This window comes from Prionailurus viverrinus, chromosome D4 (genome assembly GCF_022837055.1).
Source record: "Prionailurus viverrinus isolate Anna chromosome D4, UM_Priviv_1.0, whole genome shotgun sequence".
NCBI lineage: Eukaryota > Metazoa > Chordata > Mammalia > Carnivora > Felidae > Prionailurus > Prionailurus viverrinus.
In genome coordinates this window covers 14,917,983-14,944,919 of record NC_062573.1, presented here as the reverse complement: position 1 = coordinate 14,944,919, position 26,937 = coordinate 14,917,983, and the positions used below count along the sequence as shown (strand labels likewise).

At 41.1% G+C, this 26,937-nt stretch overlaps 2 protein-coding genes across 5 annotated transcripts in view; one reads left to right on the top strand and one right to left on the bottom strand.

Annotated features, from left to right (window-relative positions):
* KIAA1958 (KIAA1958 ortholog) overlaps positions 1-16,238 on the top strand; it is a 162,214-nt gene extending 145,976 nt beyond the window's left edge. For 2 of the 4 annotated variants that reach the window (XM_047829455.1, XM_047829456.1), the window contains one exon: positions 6,571-16,238. In XM_047829455.1, coding sequence (XP_047685411.1) covers positions 6,571-7,377 — 807 coding nt within the window. In that variant the 3' untranslated portion in view covers positions 7,378-16,238. The remainder of the gene's footprint in view (positions 1-6,570) is intronic. The other 2 variants (XR_007146192.1, XR_007146191.1) reach the window with 2 other exon arrangements.
* On the bottom strand, positions 12,804-26,933 carry LOC125150499 (60S acidic ribosomal protein P1-like). The gene is made up of 4 exons (XM_047830453.1): positions 26,874-26,933; positions 26,045-26,343; positions 19,887-19,892; positions 12,804-12,831 (listed from the first exon to the last, which is right to left on the bottom strand). The coding sequence occupies exons 1-4, from the start codon at positions 26,931-26,933 to the stop codon at positions 12,804-12,806; spliced, it is 393 nt and encodes a 130-aa protein (XP_047686409.1).
* Positions 26,934-26,937: the final 4 nt, after the last annotated feature.

The window sequence follows — 26,937 nt, the reverse complement described above, 5'->3', positions numbered from 1 at the left end:
ACAAATCGCAAGATCATGACCTGAGTTGGAATCAAGAGTCAGACACTCAGTCGATTGAGCCACCAAGGTACCCCGAGATATTTTTAATCTAGATGTGTCTTTAAAGATAGTTATAGCTGACAGCAGACAAGGTAGGTAACAGCTCTTGAGCATGATTTGGTAGCTGGTGAGCCTCAAATTTAGTTGTTTGTTCAAGGGAGAAAGCAAGGAGTCAAATCAGACTTCAAAATATCATCTAAATAAGTGGGGTGTACCCTCCAGTCTCACTCTGTTGCCTCCTGTGTGAGTTTCACATAGTATTTTTCATATAAGTTATTTTCACAGGTGTGATCTGATCCTCCCTGACCCATCTCCCTCAAGGTTGCTATTTCAGTGACCTAGACTCACTCATTGGAAAATAGAGCATCTTGAGGTTCCACACTTATCTTTCTGAATAAATTAAAATTTGGTAACTGCAAGAATGAAGTTAATTTTTGTTGTCAGCAATGGTTACTTCAGGATTCATTTTATTTTCCTAGAAGAGTACGTGTAGTTCATAAACATTTCTCCACTTTTTTCATCCTCCTAGGTAAGATTATCCACAGAGGGATTTGAGACATTCCCCAAAAGTAACTCTTCATTGGCTTGTCTTATAACTCTTTCAAGTGTCAAAGATTACTGTGTAGTTTTGGAACTTGCCATGCAAGTCAGCCTTTTCTTACTCTGTTCTTTCTGGAGTCATCGACCCCATGACCATGCTCTTTCTTACTTCTCTTTGGTCATTTTGACATCCAAAAAACCAAGTTTATAATCCATGGTGAATTTTGACATGGTGATTCTATACAGAGTCATTAATGAAGAAAAATAGTTTCATGTGATGTCTTTGTAACAAATTTAAAGACGTTGGTAACCTGGACAAATAACCAACCACCAACCAAAATTCAGTCTGAGAAAACTAAGGAGGCAGCCAACGTGGGCCAGAATGAATGGTTTCTTATGTACATACAATATAAGTTGTATGACTCGACATTTCTCCAGGAATTGCTTTTGCTGTGGTTTTACTTTGTAATCTGTGGTATTCTATGTAAATCAAGAAAAACATTCTGCATCTTAAGTCAGTTTGGCTGTCCTGACTGTGAGGTAAATTCATTGACTTAACTGTGTTTATCAGTTCATTGTGGATCACTGATGTATTGCAGGCGTTCTGCTGTGTGTTGAAGACCTGGTCATGTATAAGATGTCATTCTTGCCTTCAGGGAGCTCTCAGTCCATTTTGAGAAGCAGACATAAAAATAGATAAGAAGCTCTGCAATATGGAGAAGGCCATAATAAAAAATTAAATTAAGTGTTGTGGGATCCTAGGTGAGAGAGTAACTTTGCTTAGGGAAGCTGGAAAAGCCTTTATGTAGACAGCAGAATTTGAGCTAGATCTGAAATAAGAGAGATTTTCCAAATAGAGAAGGTTAGAAGAAAAAGGCATTCTGGACATAGGAAGTAGAGTGCAAAGACTTAAAGACGTAAGAGTACCTGATGGTTCCTGTGAATGGCACAGAGTTCAGTGAGGCTGGAAAATAATATACAGAGAAAACAGCAGATTAGGCTAGAGAAATAGTGTGCGTACCAGTTAATGATAGCTGCATAACAAACCACTCAAAAGGTTAGTGGCTTAAAGCAACGTACATTTTATTTGCTCATGATTCTATGGGTTGTTCTTAGCTGGGTACTTCTTCTACTGGTCACTTGGAGTATCTAACATGTGGGTGCAGGGTATTAGATGGGAGACAGCTTGTCTCTGCTTCACATGTTACATGGTCTAACTGGGCTTCCTCACTTGGTAACATGTACTAAGCTGATGAAAGCACAACCTGTTGGAACCTATAAGACCAAAGCAGATGAAAGCAGCATCTCTTGAGGCCTAAGTTTGGAATTCACACACAGTTAACTTTTGCCATGTTCTTTAGTCAAGAGAAGTCATGGCCAGCCCAGATTCCAAGGATGGGAAAAATAGGTTCCACCCCTTGATGGGAGGAGCAGCATTGCAGAGAGGGGTGGGAATAGGGAGGGGAGCAGTTGTGGCTGTCTTTGCAACCAATGTACCAGAGGGTGAAAGCAAATTATGTAAAGACTTGCTTACAAGGTGAACAGTTTGAAATTTAGTCTAAGGGCAACAGGAAGCTATCAGAGGTTGGTTGGTTTCTTGTCGTGTCTTGTGTTGTTTTTAAGTACTACAGGCAAAAGGCTTTTTTCTCAACATCCCTTATTAAGGAGCCATTCCTCTAGTCCCAATTGTTACTGAAGAAGCCATCCTGTTAGTACAACAGCCTACCTTTTGGTTGGATGTTTGGATCAGGAGTGGGACAACCAGAATCCTTTCTTTAGATTTTTTTCTGTTGAAAATAAGAGTTGGAACATTGCCAGTACCTGAAGCTGTAAGATGCAAACCTTAGGGAGTGCTGGGGGGTTATGTTGTAAGCTATATAAAGAAAGCCACTCTACACAGAGAAGCGGAGATGGGAGAAGAGTCCTGATGGTCTTGGAGACCACTAATGCTGACATCCCTGCCCAGGCTTGTTCAAATTTGGCTTATCTCTTGCAACCAAAGGAATCCCAACTAATACAAAGAGAGGTTAACACCTGCAAGTAGGGAGTTGCAAGTGACAACATAAAAATCTGAAACCAGTTAAGTTTGGGAGTCATAGTTGTTTTAACTGGTTTTTACTGGTATGTAAGAAAGCTGTTGCATGTTTATATTTTGCATATAACTATCCCACTGATGGCTTTTCAGCTGAATCTCTTGGAAATTTCCTAGACCAACAATCAGATTATCAGCAAACAATTATATTTTTATCGTCTTCCTTTAGTATGCACATATACATACGTGTGTATGTGTGTGTGTGTGTGTGTGTGTGTGTGTGTGTGTCATTTTTTTTCTTGTCTTGCCTGGTTGGCTAGGACCTCCAGAACAGTGTGTTATATAACAGTAATTATATTCAGCAAGCTCATCCTATTCCTGACATTATAAAAAAAAATTTCTAACATTTCCATGGTAGGTATAATATTTATAGTTCTGGTCTGTAAAATACTCTTCATCATAGTAAGAGGATTGGATTTTTTTTCTTCCAATCTAAATTTAATTTGAATTCTTAAAAATTTCAAATGGAGGGACGCCTGGGTGGCTCAGTCGGTTGGGCGTCCGACTTCGGCTCAGGTCATGTTCTCATGGTTCGTGGTTCGAGCCCTGCGTGGGGCTCTGTGCTGACGGCTCAGAGCCTGGAGCCTGCTTCGGATTCTGTGTCTCCCTCTCTCTGGCCCTCCCCTGCTCACGCTCTGTCTCTCTCTCTAAAAAATAAATTAAAAAAAAAAAAAAAGAAAGAAAATTTCAAATGGATATCATACTTTCAAGTCATTTTTCAGTACTCAGCAAGTCCATGTTACTTTCTCTATGAGTAAGTCAATGATATTAACATGTTTATTAAGACCGAATCATGTTTACACTCTGCAACAATCCCTACTTGTCTCGATGTAGTATTGCTTTCCTGCAGTTCTGAATCTGATTTGATAATAGAGGCAGCCCTTGTTTTCCATGGTACCATGTTAATTGCTGCTCATGCATATCAGAGCCGTGTGTTGGAGCCTTGTTCTCGCTTTGCACGGTTCTAACATGCACACTTTAAACATCCCTTACTTTAACCTGGCACTGTGCAAAACAAACATTGTCTGTTTACCTTTATATTCATACACTTTTTATTATATATCTGCTAGATTTGGAGTAGAAAAAAATGAAGAAACTTTCTTTTTCCTATGCTCCAAAACTGTTTAAATGCAAAAGCTGAATAGACTCCATAAAGCCAACTCCTTAGGAGTGATGTACATCCCTGACCATCATTCACCATATTTTGGGGGCTCTTCAGATCTTTTACCTCTTATTGAACTAACTTTGGTAATTTGCATTTTGCTAGAAAATTATTCAGGTTACCTAGATTTTCTTTTTTTTTTTTTTTTTTAATTTTTTTTTCAACGTTTATTTATTTTTGGGACAGAGAGAGACAGAGCATGAACGGGGGAGGGGCAGAGAGAGAGGGAGACACAGAATCGGAAACAGGCTCCAGGCTCTGAGCCATCAGCCCAGAGCCTGACGCGGGGCTCGAACTCACGGACCGCGAGATCGTGACCTGGCTGAAGTCGGATGCTTAACCGACTGCGCCACCCAGGCGGCCCAGGTTACCTAGATTTTCAAGTTAATATGTACAAAGTATATAATGTTCTTTCATATTATTGATTCATTTTCTATAGTTTACTGTCTTTCTCATTCCTAATGTTATTTAAATGTATATTTCATTTCTTCTTCTTTCTCTTTCTTGCTGTCACAACCACTAGAAGTTTGTCAAAGTAGGTCTCTCCAAAGATTACATATTTTCAATTTTTAAAATATGTTTATTTTTGAGAGGGAGAGAGAGAGTGAGCATGCAAGTGGGGGAGGGGCAGAGAAAGAGGGGAACAGAGGATCCAAAGTCTGCTTGATGCTGACAGCAGATAGCCCTTTGTGGGCTTGAACCCATGAACCATGAGATCATGACCTGAGCTCAGTGGCTTGACCGACTGAGCCACCCAGTTACCTCATATTTTCATTTTATAAGCTTTTTAAAAAATTTATTTAAGTAGTCTCTACACCCAACATGGAGGTCAAACTCACAACCTGGAGATCAAGAGTTGAATGCTCTTCCAACTGAGCCAGCTAGGCACCCCTACATATTTTCACTTTTTAATCTATCCCAATTTATATCTTTTCTAGTTCATTAATTTATGTTTTATTTTTTATTGATTCACGCTATTGTTTTTTTAAGTTTATTTTTGAGAGAGAGAGAGAGAGAGCAAGCAGGGAAGGGGCAGAGAGAGAGGGAATCCCAAGCAGGTTCCACACCATCAGCTCAGAGCCCAACATGGGGTTCAGTCCCATGAACCATGAGATTATGACTGGAGCCAAAATCAAGAGTCAGAGGCTTAACTGACTGAGCCACCCAGGCACCCCTCTATTTTTTTTAAAGTAGGCTTCATGTCCAGTGTGAGCCCAGTGCAGGGCTTGAACTCATAACCCTGAGATTAAGACTGGAGCTGAGATCAAGAGTCGGATACTTAACCGACTAAGCCACCCAGGTACCCCATGATTTGCTCTATTATTTTTTCATTTGGTTTACTTTCTCTAGCTTTTTCAGCTAAATAATCAGTTTGCTTATTTTCAGGACAATTTTCTAACAAAGTCATTCAAGAGTATGATGTTATGAGAGTGTATTTAGCAAATCTCATGCATTTTGATATGGAATGTTTTCAGTTTGGTTCATTTTTAATCTCTAACTCACTTTTTATTTTCTCTTTGACCCAAGGGCTATTAGAAGAATGAGTGTTACCTGTACAGTTTCTACTTTTAAAAAGTTTTCTGTTGAGACTTTCTTTTGTCCTAGAATGTGTAGTCGGCCTGAAATGACTATGAGCAAAGTCTGGTTTTCTCTGTCTAGCTCCTTCTTGAAAATAAAGCTGTCTCACTGGCCAGGCTTCCTTCTTCTCCTACCACATCCAACTGAGAAGCTCTCTCTAATTGTCAGTGCAGTCATTAAGCTTTTCATATTTTTTGAAAAAGTATTGATATTGCAACCCTATGGGTCATTAAGCCAGTGATATTTCTGGACCCATTCAGATAGGTTCAAGTGAAGAATCAAGGTCATTAACTTGCTCTGCAACCCAGACATGCCCATCACCTTTCCCTAAAGGCCCAGTGTTTAGTGCCAGCAGGACCCAATCGTATGTGCAGATTTTGAGGAAATTAATGCTGGATGATTCAGTCTATAAATTTAGTTCACAAATTCTTCAGAAAGAATGGTTGAATTTTCCCAAAGGAGAGAGAAGGAAATGATTTGGTAGAAAAGAGAAAAAGGGGCTTCTGGAGAAAAAGGGGCTTCCAGAGAGGAACAGAATAGTGAAAGTTACAAAGGCCAATAACAGTAACTAGTATACATATGAATATTTATATAGATATACGTGTATATGTGTTCTTCACCGTTTACAAACCACTTCACATCCCCTACTTTATTTTTTTTAATTTTTTAATGTTTACTTATTTTTGACAGAGAGAGAGAGAGAAAGAGAGAGAGAGCGAACATGAGTGGGGGAGGGGCAGAGAGAGAGGGAGACACAGAATCCGAAGCAGGCTTCAGGCTCTGAGCTGTCAGCACAGAGCCCGACATAGGGCTTGAACTCATGGACCTCGAGATCATGACCTGAGCCGAAGTCAGACGCTCAACTGACTGAGCCACCCAGGCACCCTCATCCCCTACTTTATTTAAGCATTACAGTAATTCTTTGAGTAGGTCTTGAGTATTATGTCCCATTTTGCTGCTTGAAACACTTAGCTTACAAGTGTGGAACCAAGATCTTCTGCTTGAAGTTCTTTCACTGTCTCATGCTGAGGAGTCAACCCTCTAGAGACCACAAAATGTCTTGTCCACAATACAGTCCCTAGTGAGGATCAGGAGAAGGAAGGGGTCTGGCTCTTTGGGTGTCCTCAAATATGTAACCTCAGTGTTTGTCTCATTTGAGATCCCCGCGGCGAAGTTGAACGAGCTGCTCGAGAATTTTTACGTCACCGTTAAGAAGAGTGACGGCTCCGACTTCCTGGCCACCTCGCTGCACGCCATCCGCCGGGGCCTGGACCGCATCCTGAAGAATGCAGGTGTGGGCTTTTCCATCACCAGCAGCACCTTCAGCTCTTCCACCAAGAAACTCAAGGAGAAGCTGTGGGTGCTGAGCAAGGCAGGGATGTCAGGTGCTCGTTCTCGCAATATTGTCTACTTTTCTCTTTCTGATGAGGAGGAGATGTGGCAGGCAGGGTGTCTAGGGGATGACAGCCCCATTACTCTCTTGTCCACTGTGGTCAAGTACAACAGCCAGTACCTGAACATGCGGACACTGCAGGAGCATGCAGATCTGATGTATGGTGACATTGAGCTGCTCAAAGACCCACAGAACCAGCCCTATTTTGCCCGGACAGACAGTGTCAAGCGGGAGAGCCGGAGCGGTTCCACTAGAGTGTGTCATGGGAAAATCTACCATGAGCATTCCCGGGGACACAAACAGTGCCCTTACTGCCTCCTCTACAAGTATATGTACATCCACCGGCCGCCCACCCAAATGGAGGCCAAGTCCCCTTTCTACCTTACAGCCAGGAAGGAGGCCACAGACATGGGCAGCGTATGGTATGAGGAACAGAGGATGGGACTGCGCTCTCTTCGGGGAATTGTCCCAAACTTAGCCAAGAAGGTCAAGCTGGAAAACTGTGAGAACTTCACCTTTGTCTCATTTACTCAGGTCTCTAGGAGACTTGGCTCCCACAGTTGCTGTCAATGAGTCTTCCCTGGGTCCAGGCCACTGCCCTGCTTACCCTGATGGGAGGGAGCTCCCTCAGGCAGCCAGGGCCAGAGCTCCGAGGTGGCAGGGGACGACTGTGACATCAAGGTCAGGCTGGTCTCTGTCAGTGTGACCTGCTGTTTCTTTGACTTCGGGTTTGTTCTTTTTTTTAAGTGAAAGTAGATGGGTCTGAGTAATTAGGGTATTTTATCCAAATGTGTGTCACCTTTGTTAAATAATAGAATCTAACACAATGTATAATTGTTCCATACACAAAAGTGGAGGAAGTTCATCTTATCTAGTGCCTTTTTAGCACAGATTTTTCTCAAAAAAAAAAAAAAAAAGAGGAAGAAAAAGGAGACTGTTTAAGTAGTCATTAAAAAACTCCCAGTAGCCTAGTAGCTTTAGAATGTTATGAAGACTATATATACTTTGTTGAATTACACTCACAGTAAGGAACTGGAAGGAGAGAGGCAGACATGTTAACTGTTTCCAGGAGAAAAATTGCACTCGACACTCCTCTCTGTGTCTTGTTGATGGATGACTTGGTTCTGCAGAGCAAGCAGCTTTGGTTGCTAGAAGCTGGTGGGGCTGCACTCAGTAGTGCTGATAAGAGAGGCGGGGGGCTGCCTCCCACTGCTGTCAGCACAAGAGCAACTTGATTCCTGCATCAACGGAGGCAGTTTTAATTTTATGGAAAGAGATTAATGCACCAGAAGATGTTTATGAGAGCAAGGTTTCCGGTGAACTAGATGGTTTGTATCGTGAGGGAATTTCCAGTAGTGGAAAAAAAAAAAAAGTGGCTTGGGAAAGCGATCTGTGATCAAAATAAGAAAACCTCCTGAAGCAGAAGTGCCTACGTTTTATTTCTCAGTACCACGTGAAAGCTGTTTTCATTCGAACGTTTTTTTGGAACTGTCTTTAATCTGTTCTTTGTGTCACACAGTTGTTCTGTCAGCATCTAGCACTGGATCTGTAAAACAACTAATGGTAATTTTTCAGCTTAACCAGGAAAATCCAACAAGGCAAGCTGCAAAGAAAACCCCAAAATGTGTTCATTAAAGAGCTTTGAAATATGTTTGTCAAAGTATGACTCTTTCAGCCACAGTAGATGTCATCATTTGAGGTTGGCACCACTGCTTGGGACATGATGACGTAGGCAGCCTACCAGGTAAGCAGGCTCAGCATTTTGGACGTAGTTGTAAGAATCAGAGCATGATGACAGGCTATTAATGCAGTTTGAAATCATTTCACTCAGGTAAACTTCAACCTGAACACATGCTGCTGAAACATCAGCAGAATTTTCTAATAACTACTCTGAATGATAACTGAGAAAGGAGCCCAAAGAGTGGTAATTAATAATAATTTCCAGAAATCTGTATTTTGTATTTGAGGAAAGACTGCTACAGCTTTATACCAGTATGCTCCTGCGTGTGCTTTCTAATCCAAAATTAAAATTCCAATATAAATTCATTTTATAAGAGTCCTAAAATCAGTCCTGTTTCTTTTTCAAAACATTATTTTAGTATTTATTTTAATTAATCATTCTTAAATATCATTCACCAGTCATTGAAATATGTAATACTTCCCTTACCAGAAAAGACTCAGCCAATGCTGCCTTAAGGTTTAATGTTTTTCCCTTTTTAGTTAAACTGCACATTTATAATTTTGTTTACTAGTTGATCTTTCCTGAATATGGGTTAATTTTGGTATGTCTCCATGTGTATATAAATAACAGGCAATACTGAATAATCAGTGTTATGACTTGATATTGCGTACTGTTCTGTTGTGATTTCCTATAGTGATTTTAGGATTTTGCTTAAAAAGAGACACAAAACATTAGGTACAGTTTTCTTTAGTTTGCTAAACACCCAAAGGCTATTTTGTTCGTGGAAGGCAGACGGTCATATTTTCTGTCAGTTCTGCACTTAAACAGAAATATAACCCATGTGAACTATTGGGCAGACAGAGCCTACAGCCTAATTGAATAAAACCTCCATCTTTATTTTAAATAGAAATGAGAAGAAGTCGCCATTAGGGATCTCCGGGATCTTTTCAGATTATAACATTTCTGTAAGTAGCAATAACTGACCCAGAGGTTGTCATCTTTCTGTTGAGAGTGGCTTTTCATCAGCTGAATAACCACCTCTGCCTCACATTTGTTGCTTATCACTATCTGATGTGTTATAAATCCCCAGCGTTCTGAAGTGAATGGTTATAATAAAAAATCAGGAGGTGGAATCTTCAGTGCTATCTGATGGAATGAAAGAATTGTATCTCAGCATCATAAATGCCGTGCATTACATGCCTCCCTTGAGGAGCGCAAAAGTGAGAAAGAAAACACATATCAAGTGCTCCTCTGTGCCACACATTGTACTAGGTGCTTTGTTATGTATTTGTGTTAGATGTGTGCGTATGCAACACATACTTTAAATTTATATGTGGTAACACTTGGTAGACCTGCTAAAATGGCAAAGCACCTGTTCCTTTATACGGCCATGTCCATCCTCAGAGGATCTGAAGTGGGGCCAGAGTAGCTAGTTCTAGTTGGCATTCAGCCTTTCCAGCCAGCTCTAAATCATGCCCGCTGGGAATGCCATGATTTTCTACTCTTGCCTAAGCCAGGAGAAAGGAGAATCCCAAGAAAAAGAAGCGGGGAGATTAAGGGCATTTTCTCCACTTCCCTTTATTTATTTATTTATCTCAAAAGTGGGAGTGAATATCAGGAATTCACAAGCTCATTTAAGCACAAGTTGCCTCTGGCTTTACATCTGTACGGCTACAGATATTAGGAGAGTACCTGTGGAGTGAGTGCTTTGGGTGAACTCTTGCCCCCAGCACCTGCTGCATCTGCTCTTAAGTGAGCCTTTTTGGTAAGAATAATAATAATATTCAACTAATCTGCATTACATCAATTATTTCTTCCATTGTGGAGATTCTCTCTCCTTCAAACCGTTAAACTTGAAGAGGAAAACAAACCTGATAATCTGGTCACATTTATGCCCATAAATTCTACCTCCAACACAGCCCAGCCCTGATACCTCAGCTGTAAGCAAAAACTAGTGAAGAATGGAGATGCCTTAAGAGGCTTTATGAGAAAGCTTTTGCATTGTTTAGTGTGTTTGCAAAGGGGAGTAATACGGAAGAACCTAACCAAAGTTGTGAACGAAGTGGTCTCCTTGGTTGTGTGGCGTTTCCCAGCTCTCCTTGGATTATATGCTGTATTAATCTGCCATAACTGTTAAATGGTGTTTGAAGAAATGTGAAATTCTATTCCTTTGATTTTTATTTAAATTCGACCTTATTAAAAGCATCAAGCACTATACCACTCTCTCAGCATGTTCATAGACTGTCATTGGGAGAATCTGGACAAAATAACCTTCATTTAGAAGCTGAAGCCCTTTTCTGTAGTAGGAAGAGGACTTGATTGGGAGCTCCTTCACCACTCACTTGGCAATTCTGGTCTCACTTCCATCAACTATAATAAAGCGGGATTGTTGCAATGGATCATCTCCAGCGTGAACAGTATCACAATTCCTCAAACCCATATAGTTAGGAAGTGGCAAAACTTGGAAGCAAGATTCCTAATTCCTCAAGGTCATGTAGTGAATCTCCTAAATTTTAAGAAGTTTCTTGCTGTACCGGAACACTTTCTTCAAGAATAACAGTTTTCTTCAATTTTCAGTTTTCACAACTTCTAAAATTATTTTTTGCTATTTCTAGGCAACAGAATATTTGATTGCTTTTCTCAGTCTAGGCTAATGCTGGCCACACTTTAATTACTTAAATAAAGGAAACAGGATGTTTAAATATTGTGCTTATCAACATGCATCACTTTGTTGCTTTTACTGACATCTGGATTGCTAAACCTTGTTGAGCTAGTAACCCATTACCTTTAGGCACCAATAAATGCAGACAACAAAGACCTCAAAGTTACCTCATCTTCTCTACATGAGCTCCAGTTTCATCTAAGTAAAGGCCCATGCACATTTAGAAACTGTTAACAATTCACAGATATTCAAATTCACATATATCTTTAAATGTTTTTGCTGTGGGATTGGATGTTTAATGCTCTGTATTAGGAGAAAAACATTCAATTGTATTTAGTCAGTGTTCTGAAAAATCTTTGTTGTTTTCTTTCCCCCACATAGATTAATCACCTTAGCAAAACCATGAGTGGAGGGAGAGATTGGTGGTGACCTATGGCTGAGCTCCTTTTGTGAGAGAGGAGGACGCCATGTGGGCATGTGGGTGATTAACTTATCTCTGGGAATTCCTATGTATTCCATATCCCTGACTCCTGACATCACTGGATTTCCCAAAATTCCTTTATGGGAGGCTGCCCCTCCTTCTGGCAAAGTTTGTTATGATTTTGAGTGTTTCCAGTTCTTTATGATCCAAGGAAACCAGAGTTGCTTCTCATGTTTAGTTGTTGATCAGAATCAGACTTCTATGCTCAATTAAAGTGCTTTATTATTTATCTAATGCAGCTCATATGGAAGTTAATAATTTCAGGAAATATTTACTAAAACCAAAACAAAAAGATCACTGGGTTATATTGGATGCATATTGCTTACATTACTATTAAAAGCATTTAAATAGACCCCCATTGAGATGAGGTCGGGCTCCTAAGTGTTTTATAGTCAATATAACTGATATGATTAATTTGCATTTAACTGTAGTTATTGTTACAGTTCAAATAAGTTTCTAGAAGGTTCACATTTGACTAACATTATGGTAAGTGCTTCCTGACAGCTGCCTCATACTCTCATCTAACCTCACAACAGCTCTGCAAGGTAGGTCTAATTATTCCCATGTTACTTATTGAGAAACCAAGGCTCAGAGAAGTTAAGTAAATTTCCCAAAGTGTCACGGAGCTAATAAGGAGAAATTAAGTTTGGACCCAGGGTCTTCTGGCTTCAAATATAGTGCTCAGTCCATTAGAGAAAACTGTCTTTCTCAGGGCCACAGAGGTCCATTTATCACAGAACCTTTAAAAAATTAAACACAATTTCTGTTTGTTTGGGAATACTTCATTTCTCAAGACATACTGTGGCACACCTTGTATGCACTCTCTTACTAATCTGTTGGTCATTAGTATGATTCAGTAGTTCCTGGGAGGCCTGATGGTTTTCTGTGAACTTTCTGCATAGTGATAAGTTTCTGTCTTTATTCAATAAATAACTCGTATTACCTATTCTCTAATCCAAAGGGCAGATGATCATGCCAGTTTATTCTAAAAAGAGTCAAGTAGTTTACTTACTGCACCTGTTTTGACACTGTTATCACTGAATAAAATGTAAAGAACTACCTAACCTATGTCACAATTATATGCTCGTGTTTTTTACTTTTGCTTTTTAATTTTGGTGTCAAAGGATTTTTATAATCCTTAGGGTAAAGCACCCTCATAGCAAAATATACTTACCTTAGTCTTTTGTTTTGTATTCTTCTTTCCTTTATCAGGGCATTTTTATTTTCTGTTTTGAGACTTAAAAAACAATAGGCTATAAGTACCTCTGAGATCACGTAGTCAAATTCCCTCATTTTACCTATAAGGAAATTGAAGCCCAGAGATATTTAAGGGGCCATCGAAGATCAGCAAGACAGTAAGTAGATTCAGTACTAGAAAATTAATCCAGAACTCTTTCTTCCATACCATAGCTGGGAAGATTTGGGTTTTTCAAAATTAATTATTGAACTGCATCTGGAAGAATGACATCTGGCTGTCAGAAGCCCCCACTGAGCTCCTAACTTCCCAAAGAAATACTCATGGAGACCCCAAAGAAGGCCAAATCTCAGTTCTAGAATCTAGAAGGAATTGGTACAATTTATGAGGCATATGGTGGTGGATTGAGGGAAAATCTTGCAGGCTGTAGCTCACTTTTTTCTCTGGCTTCATGTCATGAAATGGACATACTGTGAATTTAAAAATTTGAAAGATATCTAGTGACTCATTTTCTTCACCAACCATGTCCTGCCTCCTTGCTCAGGATCAGGTCTCCCGAGCCAGAAAAATGACTGATCCTTCCTCTTAACCAGGAAGCAGACCATGAAGGTTCTCCATCCCACCACCCTTCTCCCTGCCCCACCTCCTCCTCATTCAGTCCATGACTCCAAACCCTAGGCCCAAAATGTGAGCAGAAAGCAGAGAGATCTCTTAGAGGCCTGGTGCATTCTGTGAAAAATGTCCTTTAGGTGAGGACAGATACAACTAATTGCGGAACATGCAAATACTGTAATTTTTCACGTACAATATCAGTTCAGAGAACCAGGAAACCAGGCAATAGGATGGAAAAGAATGCCACTTCAATAGAAAAGCATTAAACTTGAAATTGGACTTGGAAGTATGCACATCTCCTTACCCACCACCACATGTATCCACAGAAGAGTGTTGACAGAACACTCAGTGTGGACAGATAGCACAACCAAAGGCAAGTCCTGGATCTGGGAAGAGACGACCATATTTAAGGATGAGTATAGAGAAAAAAAAGCAACACGGGGTCTATAAAAAAAATGACTGAACCAGGTGAAATAAACAGCTTCCAAGAGCATTTGAAAATTAAAGTGGTTTCCTGCAAGAAACAAAAGTGTAGGGCTCTTCTTGTTGTAACTGAAAGAACAGAAGAATTGCTTCTGTGAAGCAAGTTATGTCAGAATGGGACTGGTTCAGAGAAAAAGGAGGTAGAATAAAATGAAAAAGAAGAATGCTTAGAAGAATTTCAAGGAAGCTAAAACACATCAGATTACAATCCGTGCTGGAAGCAGAAAAGAACACAACTGGGCTTAGAAACACAAATCAATAATGTGAAGGACAGACTTGAGATTTTCTTCCTAATGTTCTTTCAAAAGAAAGAAGAGATGAAAACAATGGGGAGAGATTAATGGATTTGGAAGACAGAACATTAGCTAACATTCCTGAGTTTTGCTTTCCTGATGGAAAAAACTAGAAAGGACTCACTGCATTCCTGGTCAAAAAATAAAATAAAATAAAACCAAAGAGACCTGTACCTAAGCACGTCCTGGCAAAAAATGTCAAACTACCAAGGACAGAGAATGAAGAATCCTGCAGGCATATCCAGCCAGAAAGTCACCAGTTGCCTCTCAGAAAACAAAAGAGGTTTCTGGCTTCAACCTTCTATTCTATAGCACCAAATGCCAGGAAACTATAGGGAATTTTGAGGGGAAACATTGTGGAATTTTGAAATTAGATACACGTTAAGATACAGAAAGGATTTTTAGTTATGACAAGCATTCAGGAAATAAACCATCTATGTACTATTCTAGCCTACAAAGTTTGGTTTATAAAGCAATTTTTGCTTAATATAATTTCAAGGGACTCTGGGGTATTAAATATCAGATCATTTACCCACCAGAAGAAGGAAATATATGCTTTTAAATAGGTAACATGGTTAGAAGCCACATATCTGAAAGTGCCCTAGGTCCTCGCATGAATGGGCTTCCCTAGTGTAAGAAAATGTACCTGAAAATAATTGCCGTTTGACAGCATTGTGTTTTTTCATTTTTATTACTGAAGTAATGCAGTGTTCATTATAGTATAAATAGAAAATTCAGATACATTCCTTACAAATAAAATTTAAATGGCCCTCAATTTCCTCTGCTACCACCTAAAACACTATTCTGAGAGAGTCCTTTGCTTCTAAGTGAGAAAAGGCAAAGGGGTCCCCACTTCTGTTTTGGGGTCTGAGAGCCTGAACTAGACCTTTGTTGAGGCCATCCCATGTGCTTGTCCCTGCTCCTCTAATTCAGAACTAACAGGTGCCAAGGTAGAAAATTACAGAATCTATATCTGTGTTTTAAAATGAGACCAGGGAAAACAAATCTTGTTTTCCAATACAAGAGTGGTCCAGTTGGAACAGCAGGAAGCTGGCCTGGGGCAGTGAGAGTGATTTCTTTAGCTGTGCTCGAAGTTTTAAATTCAGGTATTAAGGGAATAGAAGCATTTAAAAAAAAAAGCTAATTAATTACTTCTGGAGTCTAATGTCAACGTTAGAACTGAAGCTGGGTTGTGTGGTTTGGTTTTTCATTCGCTTGCACTGGAAGGACTTGAAAAGACCCAGGAATGTTGAGTATCATTGGCCTTAATGCTCAGTTCCTTCCTGACAGTATAAAGGTTTATCTGTGCCCCAAGTTTCCTTGCAATTTAAACTCTAAATTAAATTTTCAACACGACAAGCATATTTGCTTTAAATTTAGCAATAGAATAGTTAATAGGTTGTTTTGCGTTTGCTTAGTTTTCCATTCTGAAGCACAGCAAACCTCTTCCAGATGGAGAGAGTCTCTTTTGGATAGGTTCCAAGTGTAACCTTTTCCAAGGTCCCCTGTTGCTTGGCTGTGACTGACAAAAGTCTGTTCACTGTAACTGCTTAAATGAGAAACGCAGTGCTTTTATTTAACATTTTAAATATTTTCTATGTGGCTGTATGTTCCAAATGATAACAACAAAGCTGTGTCCTAATGTTTTCGCTATTCTGGATGTGTTTTTCTTTTCTTAGTGTAGAGGAGGATATCCATCATTTCTTAACACTGGAAACATCATCCTGAATCACATAAGAAATGGTCAGTAACTTGAATGATTTTAATGTACCACTTTTTAACTTTTTATTACCCCCCCATGCCTGTACATGTACACACACACACACATGTGCACGTGGGGGAAAGCACATGTGGCATCTGTCTTCTGTCATAGAACGTCAGAGGTGAGACAGACTTTCCTGTTCATCTAGTCCAGCCCTCTAGCTGATAGTCTATTAGTCTGGTAACAGTTTGCAAGGTTCTGGGTTTTGTTTTGTTTTGTTTTAAGTTGTTGTTGTTTGGTTTATGTATGTGCAGCTTGACTGTTTGCCCCAGATTTTTGAAAATAAAAAATTTAATCTATATTTTATGTCTGCTTTATTAAAATAACTTAGTTATTTAAACTTAGCAGTATGTATGGCTTCTGAATGCTTTTTATTTTCATATCACGTTCCTAGAAGTAATGTTCTTCGTGGTTTGCAAAGTAAGGACATTTTGAGCAGTTCTTTGCCCATATGCTATGCTCCTGAGCTAATGCCCTGAGTGAAATTGTTCTGACTGACCTTCTCTCTGGTTCTCCAACTTGCATTTCTTCACTGGGCAGCTGGGAGCCCATTTGGAAAGGCCTTGTAGATGACAATATATCCACCATTGTGTATATGCCTCGGATTACTGTTTTTCTGCTTTCTAAATTATTATCTTTGGTTTTGGGAGAGTGTATTTAATCCTGAATACCTTTAAAATAGACAATTTGTAGCTCTAAATCATTCCTGAGAAATGAGCGTCTGAGAAATCTTTCCATATGGGTGTCATGGTGATAAGGGTGAAAAGATAAGCTGTTTCACTGAAAATTATTGACCCTTAGGCACAATGGCTCTCTTGTCATTATCCTACTTAGAGCAATGATTTTTTTTTAAGTTTTTATTTTGTTCATATTGAGAGAGAGAGCAGGAAAGGGGCAGAGAGAGAGGGAGAGAGAGAATCCCAACCAGGATCCACACTGTCAGCATATAGAGCCAACGTGGGACTCAATCTCCCAAACTGTGAGATCATGACCTGAGCCTAGATCAAGAGTCAGATGCTTAACTGACTGAGCCACCCAGACACCCTAGAGCAATGATTTTTAAAATTTTACATTTTACATTTTACAAAATGTAATGGAAACTGGGGTGCCTGGGTGGCTCGGTTGGGCAACTGACTTCCGCTCAGGTCATGATCTCACAGTTTGTGAGTTCTAGCCCTGTGTCGGCTCTGTGCTGACAGCTCAGAACCTGAAGCCTACTTCAGATTCTGTGTCTCCCCCTCTCTCTCCCCCTCTCTCTACCCTTCCCCTGCTCACACTCTCTGTGTCTCTCAATAATAAATAAACATTAAAAATTTTTTTTAAATAAAAAATAAAAATGTAATGGAAGCTATAGACCATTTTCTAAGGAAAATGCATATATGCATGTAGCATTTTACACACATAAACCGAGGTTTAAATACTCCTGCATTCAATTTTTTTTTTAAGAGCTGTCTTTTTGAGATATAGTCTAAAAGATTTAAGGATTTGTTTCAACATAATCCAGAGGGGAAGAGTCGGTGGAAATGCAGACGATACACAAATTGGCTTAGAGTAGATCATGGTTAAAGCAAATCAAGGGGTGTGTGAGAGTTTGTTATACCAACGTTCTTTTGTATATGCTTGAAATTTTCTATAAGGAAGAGTTTAAAACAGCAACAAGCTCCTGTACTGGAGATTCTACTACCCTCCTCACAGATCTCATGGAATCGCAGAAACTTCCAGCTGAGAGGAAGCCCTGGAGGAGAGAGGAGAGTAAGGATGCCAACACAGCCAGGTAAGACATCCCCCTGCCAGACAAACCTGAGGTTGATTTTCAGGTGAGAATGCTGGGCTGGCGCAGGAAGGACAAGAACCAGTGACATTTGAATCATTAACTGTTAACGTGACCTCATTTGCACCTACCAGATGGGAACACATTTTGTTCTCTCCCTTTAATGCAGAGAGTAGATCTGTGGAACCCTCGGGGGCTGATTCTGGCAGCCTTCAGAGAGCTGTAGTTGTGAGGTACAGATAGAGACGTGTTCCACTCCAGCCAAAGGGGCGTGAAGGTTCGCACGCTGAGCTGGGAAGTCCAAGGGCTGGGATAGCACATGACTTTCTGGCCTCGAGAACAGACCCTCCTCAGGGGTCACCATGGAAGCCAGGTTCTACGGAGACCTTGAAAGGACCAGAGAAGGTTCAGGTGAGCACCGGCAAGGAGTGCAATGTGTGCGGCAATGCAGCAGTGGCCTGGTACGCCCTTCCTCTCACTCAGGTGTCAAGACGTGATTTCCCCATTCCTGGAGGAGTCTCGTGACCCCACACATTTGACTCATTCAGTCTGTTCCGTCTCCTTTTTCTTGGCCTCTCCCAGATTAGGACCCGGAGTCCCCGAAGGTGTGGGTTCTGTCTTCCTTCTCCAATATACTTCCTTTTCCTTTTCTTCCTTTCTGTTTCCCTGGTTTTCTCCCTCTGCTTAGGAGCACTTTCACTATCGTTTTTGCTGGTAAGACACCAGGGACAGACATGAAAGATATTAAACAAGATATATTTCAGCAATAAACAAGATTCTTGTATTTCTCATGGGATCCCAAAGAAATAATGATGAGAAATAAAAACTCCTGCTGGAGTATTTACAATGTACTCAGCTGCTGAAATGTTCAAAATGCAATCAAGGAAGTAATTTAGCACATTTCTAATACACTTAACTATGGTCATAATGTTTAAGAGTTTGGCCAAATTTTAAAAATCCAGTGAATCTTTTAAGACACTGCTAAGGAGTCTACCCCCACAATCACAAATGCATTTTTTTTTCACAAATGCATTTTTGACAGTTAATAGTTAATACTGTATTTGTGGTTTGTTGTTGTTGTCTGTCCGTAGGATCATGGCCCAGAATTGAAAGGATGTAGTTTGACCTCCCCGTAGGCAGGGAACCAGTGTGATCCAGATGTTTCCTTTTGTGCTGTATTCTCAGGACATGTATGGCCTGTGTTAGGTCCACTGCCATGTATTTCTTTTGCTCTCTCCTGATTTCTCAGTGTAACTCCCCAGCCAGGATACTGTTTCTCAAATGTCAGTCATTCCTCTACCTCTTTCACAATTTTTGTGATAGCTGAGTCCACTCGGTCTTTTATTTATTTGATACTTGCTTTAAATGGATTCATTTTTTGCTTGAATTTCTTTTAAAGCAAATAGTAGTAGTAACTTCTCTTAAGCAGGGTTTCTCAAGTCAGACCACTCAGGTTCAAATTGCAGCCCTGCTTCTTACTAGTTCTGTGACCTTAGGCAAGGTGTGTGACCTCTCTGGGCTTCAATTTCTTCATTTCTAAAAGGGGGACAACAATATGTATCTTATAAGGATGTGGTGAGGATTGAGTAATAATATTAATACATATGATGAAACACTTAGAGCAATGCTTGATACACAGTAACTGTCAAAACATAAGTAACTGTCAGCTATGCTTATTATTTATAACATAAATGCTGTATTCCTTGAAATAAACACATAACTATCGCAATTTAAAATGCTTGTCAGTATAAACTCCAAGAATCGTCTCTATCATCACCAGTGACACAATAATCACATTTTAGGAAATAGCTTGACCCCCCCCCCCTCCTCCCGCCCCATCCTTTCTGAGATTATCTTCTTATTGATTTCTGTGAGAATTTACAGTGTCATGATCTCCTGGTTTTTCTGGTGTATCTTTAGAGTGTTTCTTTCTCAGCTCCTCATCCCTTGACCCTCTCATTTCTTCTGATTCAATCTTATATACGTTCTCAGGGCAATTTCACTCACTCCTGTAGGCTTAGCATAAGGCGAACTACATTATCTAAACCTTTCTCAACTGGGGTCCTTCCTCTGAACCACAGAAGGCAGAAGATAACTTGAGTGCCTATCTTCTCAGTTGGAGAACTGAGGTACATAAAGTACTTTGCTCTATACATACAACAACTAAAATCATTCCTAAGAAACACGTTATAGATGCAGGGGAGAGACGAGAATTCATTCCAGACAATGGAGGCCTTAGGGCATTAGGGCTTATTACTTCCCTAGTGGAACTCTGGTTGAGAAGGGCACCTCAACCCCATGTTCCCACCCTATATTTCTTCCTAAGGAAATGCACCTGTATCCACCTTGTTGTCCAAGCCAGGAGCCTGACAGTTATTCTAGGACCTCGCTCCTCCCTCTCCCCATTCCTCTGTCATCCTCCATAATCATTGTCTACTAGTGGATAATTCTATCTACCTTAATATCCTTCGAATCTCTTCCTTTCCCATTCTCCTTGCTGCCATCAGCTTGGTCAGTGCATACCATTTTTTCCTGTGATTATTTAAAAGCAACCCGAGTGGTTTCCTTGCTCCACCCAGTCTACCTTCCACTGGTTCCTGGGAAAATCTCACAAATCGTATTCCATCTTTCCCCCTTTAATGGCGCTCCAAGGCCTTTCTGATAAGCTCCAACTCCTCCACATGGATTTCTGGCCGGCGCTGTGACACCATTCCATCCCCTCCCTCTGCCATTTTGCCTGCTGACTGCTCACCTTCCGCCTGAGTGCCCTCTCTCTTCTACCCGCTCCTCTGCTATCACTCTCTATTTTGTAAAATTCTTACGTATTCTTCAGTTCTCGTCTGGCTGCGCATGTGAGCTCCTCTGAGAAGCAGTGAGTCCCCTTGGCTTCTGCTGCCTCACAAGTTGGCAATGTTGAGCGGAACCTACAAGCCGATCAGTGTCACTCTGCCCCATCTCCTGCTCCCAAGGAGCCAACTATACTCCAAGGGAGCAACTTTGCATCTGTGAGCATTTGACTCACAAAGTGGCTACACTGGAAGATGGGTTTTTGAATGAAGGTTTGTGCCTCTGGGGATGGAGGGCAGTGCCTCAGTTTGTGGCTGCACAGAGCCTATACTTTTACTGTTGGGTGTTTTCCTAAGATAACATGAATTAATAGCTCAGTTATGAAAAATGACGGGCTGGCACACACTCCTGTTTTCTTAGCAGAACTATGGCTGCCAGCTTTGCTATATTTGCTACAATATTGCAAGGCTCCGAGTCTCCTGGGAGACTCCCAGTAGTAATCACATCTGTGGCACTGAGGTTTCCCAAAGGCTGCACTGGAGAGGCATTCAAAGAGGTATAGCAGCTAAATTACTTTGGATCAAAGGTTTTTAACTAGCACTTATGGCTTGGCTTCAGGGAGTCTAGGCATCCCCTAAAATTATAGGTGTAGCTTTTTGTACATTTCACTTGCAGAGGGTCCACTGCTGAAGACCGAGATGCCAGTGTTCCCTTTGGATGATCAGACTTCTTTTCTTTATTCATTAAAATATTTCATTGCTTGCCATGATGTATCAGGCACTGTCCTAAGCACTAGGAACAGTGGACAAAAAAACACATGTAAAAACATATGCCCTCACAACACTTACATTCTAGTGGGAAAGGCAGACAATAAACAAGAAAGTAAATTACATTCTATGTTAGAAGGTGCTAAGAGCCACAGAGAAAAACTAAGCAAGGTTGTACTGGGAAGGGAGATGACATTTTAAATAGAGTGGTCAAAGAAGGCTTCATTGAAAAGATGACATTTAAGTAAAGACTGGAGGCTGTTGAGGGACCAAGCTCCATGGGTATAAGGAAGAAGAGCATACCAGGTAGAGGGCACAGCAAGTGCAAAGGCCCCAACGTCCCAGAGGTATCCAGAGGATTCTCTTCAAAGTTGCTCTCGCTTGACATTAGACAGCAGGGGCCAAGCATCAACATCATTTTCCAGAAGAGTGGAAGGGCTAAGCATCTCAGGTCAAACCATTTTTTGTTGGATGGACCAGGCTGGTTTGCCTAACGAAAGACACACAGAACGAGGATATTGCTCTGGATCAGGAACTGACATTCTTTATCATCCAGACCCGCTGGTTCTCTACCCCGCTGGGGTAGAACTACATATAATTTGACTCAAATTCCAATAGTCATTTTGATCACTGGCCATTTTCAGTAGATAGCCTCTCAGTAGAAGTACTTAATAACTCCAAGGGGGAAAGAGAGTACATTAAGATTCAAGGAGGAAGAAAACTTCACTTTGTTTTCAGCCAAATTCTTTTTGTTCCGACAACGAAACTCACTTGACAATATTTTGTGTATTTGTAACCCATTGTAAAGATTCTGACTTTTACTGTCAGTGGAATGGAAACTCATCAGAGAAGAAAAAGGACACAATCCTACTTATATTTTAAAAAATTTATTGTGGTAAAATATACTTAACAAAATTAACTATTTTAACCATTTTTAAGTGTTAAAGTTTGGTGACATTAAGTGCAGGCACATTGTTTAACTGTTACAACTGTCCACTTCCAGAACTCTTTCATTCTGTCTTCTGCAACCCTGTACCTACCAAACAATAACTCATCATTTCCCCCTCCCTCCCAGCCACTGGTAACCACTGTTTGGTTTTCTGTGTCTATGCATTTGACCACTCTAGGTACCTCATCTAAGTGGAATCATACAATGTTTGCCCTTTTGTGTCTGGCTTATTTCACCTAGCATACTGGCTTCAAGGTTCATCTATATTGTAGCATGTGCCAGAATTTCACTCTTTATTTTCCCCCCAATATATGAAGGTTTCCATACAACACCCAGTGCTCATCCCAAAAGGTGCCCTCCTCAATACCCATCCTCTCCCTCCCACCCCCCATCAACCCTCAGTTTGTTCTCAGTTTTTAAGAGTCCTTATGCTTTGGCTCTCTCCCACTCTAACCTCTTTTTTTTTTTTTCCTTCCCCTCCCCCATGGGTTTCTGTTAAGTTTCTCAGGATCCACCTAAGAGTGAAAACATATGGTATCTGTCTTTCTCTGTATGGCTTATTTCACTTAGCATCACACTCTCCAGTTCCATCCACGTTGCTACAAAGGGCCATATTTCATTCTTTCTCATTGCCATGTAGTACTCCATTGTGTATATAAACCACAATTTCTTTATCCATTCATCAGTTGATGGACATTTAAGCTCTTTCCATAATTTGGCTATTGTTGAGAGTGCTGCTATAAACATTGGGGTACAAGTGCCCCTATGCATCAGTACTCCTGTATCCCTTGGATAAATTCCTAGCAGTGCTATTGCTGGGTCATAGGGTAGGTCTATTTTTAATGTTTTGAGGAACCTCCACACTGTTTTCCAGAGCAGCTCTACCCGTTTGCATTCCCACCAATAGTACAAGAGGGTTCCCATTTCTCCACATCCTCTCCAGCATCTACAGTCTCCTGATTTGTTCATTTTAACCACTCTGACTGGCGTGAGGTGATATCTGAGTGTGGTTTTGATTTGTATTTCCCTGATAAGGAGCGACACTGAACATCTTTTCATGTGCCTGTTGGCCATCTGGATGTCTTCTTTAGAGAAGTGTCTTTTCATGTTTTCTGCCCATTTCTTCACTGGGTTATTTGTTTTTCGGGTGTGGAGTTTGGTGAGCATTTTATAGATTTTGGATACTAGCCCTTTGTCCGATATGTCATTTGCAAATATCTTTTCCCATTCCGTTGGTTGCCTTTTAGTTTTGTTGGTTGTTTCCTTTGCTGTGCAGAAGCTTTTTATCTTCATAAGGTCCCAGTAATTCACTTTTGCTTTTAATTCCTTTGCCTTTGGGGATGTGTCGAGTAAGAGATTGCTATGGCTGAGGTCAGAGAGGTCTTTTCCTGCTTTCTCCTCTAGGGTTTTGATGGTTTCCTGTCTCACATTCAGGTCCTTAATCCATTTTGAAATTTCACTCTTTTTGAAGGCTAAATAATATTCCATTGTATGGAAATACCACATTTTGTTTATCCATTTACCCATTGATGGACATTTGAGTAGTTTCCACCTTTTGGCTATTGTGAATAATGCTGCTGTTTACAAATATGTTTGTGTCCCTGCTTCCGGTTCTTTTGGGTATATGCCCAGAGGAGGAGCTGCTAGATCAAATGGTAATTCTGTATTTTATTTTTTGAAGAACCACCATACTGTTATCCACAACAGCTACACCATCGTATGTTCCCGCCATGAGTGTCCATGCGTTCCAATTTCTCCGCATCCTGACCAACACTTGCTTTTGTTTTTAATGGTAGCCACCCTAATGGGTGTGGTGTGGTCTCATTGTGGGTTTTGATTTGCATTTTCCTAATGATTAGTGATGCCACTTTTCATGTGCCACATTTACATTTTACAGCTATCCCTTTGGCTGCTGTATTGAACGTTCTGAGCTACGTGGTGAGAGGGAGGGCAGGGAGGGAATGCATAGACAACTGACTCTGGTGACAATGAAGACTAGCAAGCAGCAGAGGCAGCACTGTGTGGGCCTGAGGACAGATGTGGGTTTGAGTTCTGCTTCCCCACTGCCTCGCTTTGTGGCTAAGAGGTTAGCCAGCAAGTCAGTGCACCTCGGCCTAGTGTATGTAGGTGGCAAGTGACAGAAGACCTACTTTAAATTGGCTTAAACGAAAATAAGGATTACCTCCCACAACTGGAAATTCTAGAGGAAGGGTAGCATTTTTAGGAATTGTTTGACTTAGCAACCCGATGATGTTGTCAAGGACCCAGTTTCATTATATTTCTCTGCTGCCCCTTTTATGATAGTGGCTTCATTCTAAGACTGGTTCCATCTCACAGTCACTATATTAATTATATATATTATGTATATATAATATATATTATATAATATAATATAATTAAATACACACACACATATATTTCCTTTTACACATATAGAACGACTGCCTTTTGGTAGCATTCTCAAAGGTGAGAGAACGTCTTTCCCATAAGCCCAGCAAATCTCTTCTGGAGTCTCGTTTGGGTAACATGTCCAATGCTGAACCAATTCCTGTGGTCTGTGAAATGCAGTGTTGCTATACACTGGATGTGGCAAAAAGGAATTGCCCGGATTGGCTTGAGTGTGTGGGGAAGGCTCACTCCTGCTGCTTGGGGCAGTCAGCTTTCCCTGAGGCATACTGGCTGTTGTGGAGAAGGGGCATACCCAATAAAAACTTGGGTATTGTTGGCAAGGGGGAAAGGAAGGATTAATGCTGCGATTACTAAGAATATCCACTTCATTACCTCGCTGAGCTGCTGTGAAGATTAAGTGAATATGGTGTGAGGTTGCCTTGCTTTTTCTTTCTTTTTTTAAAGTTTATTTATTTTGAGGTGGGTGGCAGAGAGGGAGAGCATGCCAAGCAGGCTCCATGCTGTAGGCACAGAGCCCGACACAGCGCTTGATCTCAGGAACCATGAGATCATGACCTAAGCTGAAATCAAGAGTCAGACACTTAACGAACTGAGCCATCCAGCTGCCCTCGCTTTTTCTTTCTTAAGAGGTTCTTAGAGGGGCACCTGGGTGGTTCAGTTGGCTAAGTGTCCAACTTCGGCTCAGGTCATGATCTCATGGTTCATGGGTTCGAGCCCCGCATCGGGTTCTGCGCCGCCAGCATGGAGCCTGGAACCTGCTTCGAATTCTCTCTCTCTCTCTCTCTCTCTCTGCCCCTCCCACTCTGTCTCTGCACTCTGTCTCTCAAAAATAAATAAATGTTAAAAAAACACTAACAAAAGGACATTCTTAGAAGTGGAGATCTAGGAATTGGTGAGAGAAGAATGGTAGATAATGGAAGGTGAGCAAAGAGAAATTTGGGGGAAGGGTCCAGGAACTAAATGGAAGAGAGAGCTGGCGTTAAGATGTGGTTATCAACAGAAGACACCAGTCTGAAATCTCAGTAGAAATTAAGAGTAGTATTCTTCTGGTGTTTATCACAAGGGCCCCTTTGCCATGAGCTGGCTGAGAAGGACCTAACCGGTTCATCTCCACACCTGCCTATGCTCAAAAATGTTCCACAGATTGGAGGTATTTGCCTCACCCTGGAATTCAAGACTCTCCAGAGGATGTGTCTGTCCAGCCTGTCTTTGGCCTTTTCTTTTTTTTTTTTTTGAGTTCAGGTTTTTGGGGCACCTGGCTGGCTCAGTTGGAGGAGCATGTGACTCTTGATCTCAGGATTGTGAGTACAAGGCCCACCTTGGGTATAGAGATAACTTAAATGAATAAATAATTTAAAAATATTTAGACTCCTCTAATCCTTCTCTGCTCCATTTCCTTCTCCTCAGCTGGGGCAGCAGTGGTGGAGGGAGCAGGACCTCCTGCTGGTGCGGCACCCGCTACTGGGGCAGGTCCACCAGCCCCTACATTGCAGATGAGGCTGCCGATGTAGACGTCGGCCAGGGCCTTTGCAAGTAAGCCCAGCCAGAAAGCTTCAGCATTTACGCCTGCTGCTTTAATGAGGGCATTGATCTCCTCCTCAGTGACTGTCACCTCACCGTTGTGCAGGATGAGGGCCCAGTAGATGATGCAGGTGTGCTGAGATGGAGGCCCCAGTGCTGGCGAGTGCTGCCGTCACAGTGCTAGTCGCTGGATGAAGCAAGGGCCTCACCCCAACACGGCCTTAGCTTCCTCGAAGGATGGAGCACCTTAGCGCCTTTGGCCTCATTTCTAATTACTGCAGGATACAAATTTATCCACATCTATCCATACAAGTCCAGCCAAATTGGACTTTTGGTGTTTCACAATGGCCCCTATGCCTGTTCTGCCTCTGTGCAGGCTTTTCCTTTGCTTTCACTGTTGCTCTATCTTCCTTGGCTGAGACGCTCTTCTTTCAAAAGTCAAGTTCAAATGCTTATTCTTTTTTTGTTTGTTTGGTTGTTTTAAAGATATATTTATTTAAGTAATCTCTACACCCAACATGGGACTTTAACTCACAATTTCAAGATCCAGAGTCACATGTTCCACCGATGGAGTCAAACAGAAGCCCGCCCCTCAGATTCTTATCCTGACATAGGCTTCACTGGCCCATCCAGGCTTATTCTCTCCTCACTAATAAGGTGCAACCAGAAAGTTATCTATTACCGTGTTTGTCTCACCCACTCTAGACTGTCAGGTTCTTGAGGGTAGTGAAGTTCTCCAGTTCCTCCTATGTTCATTCTT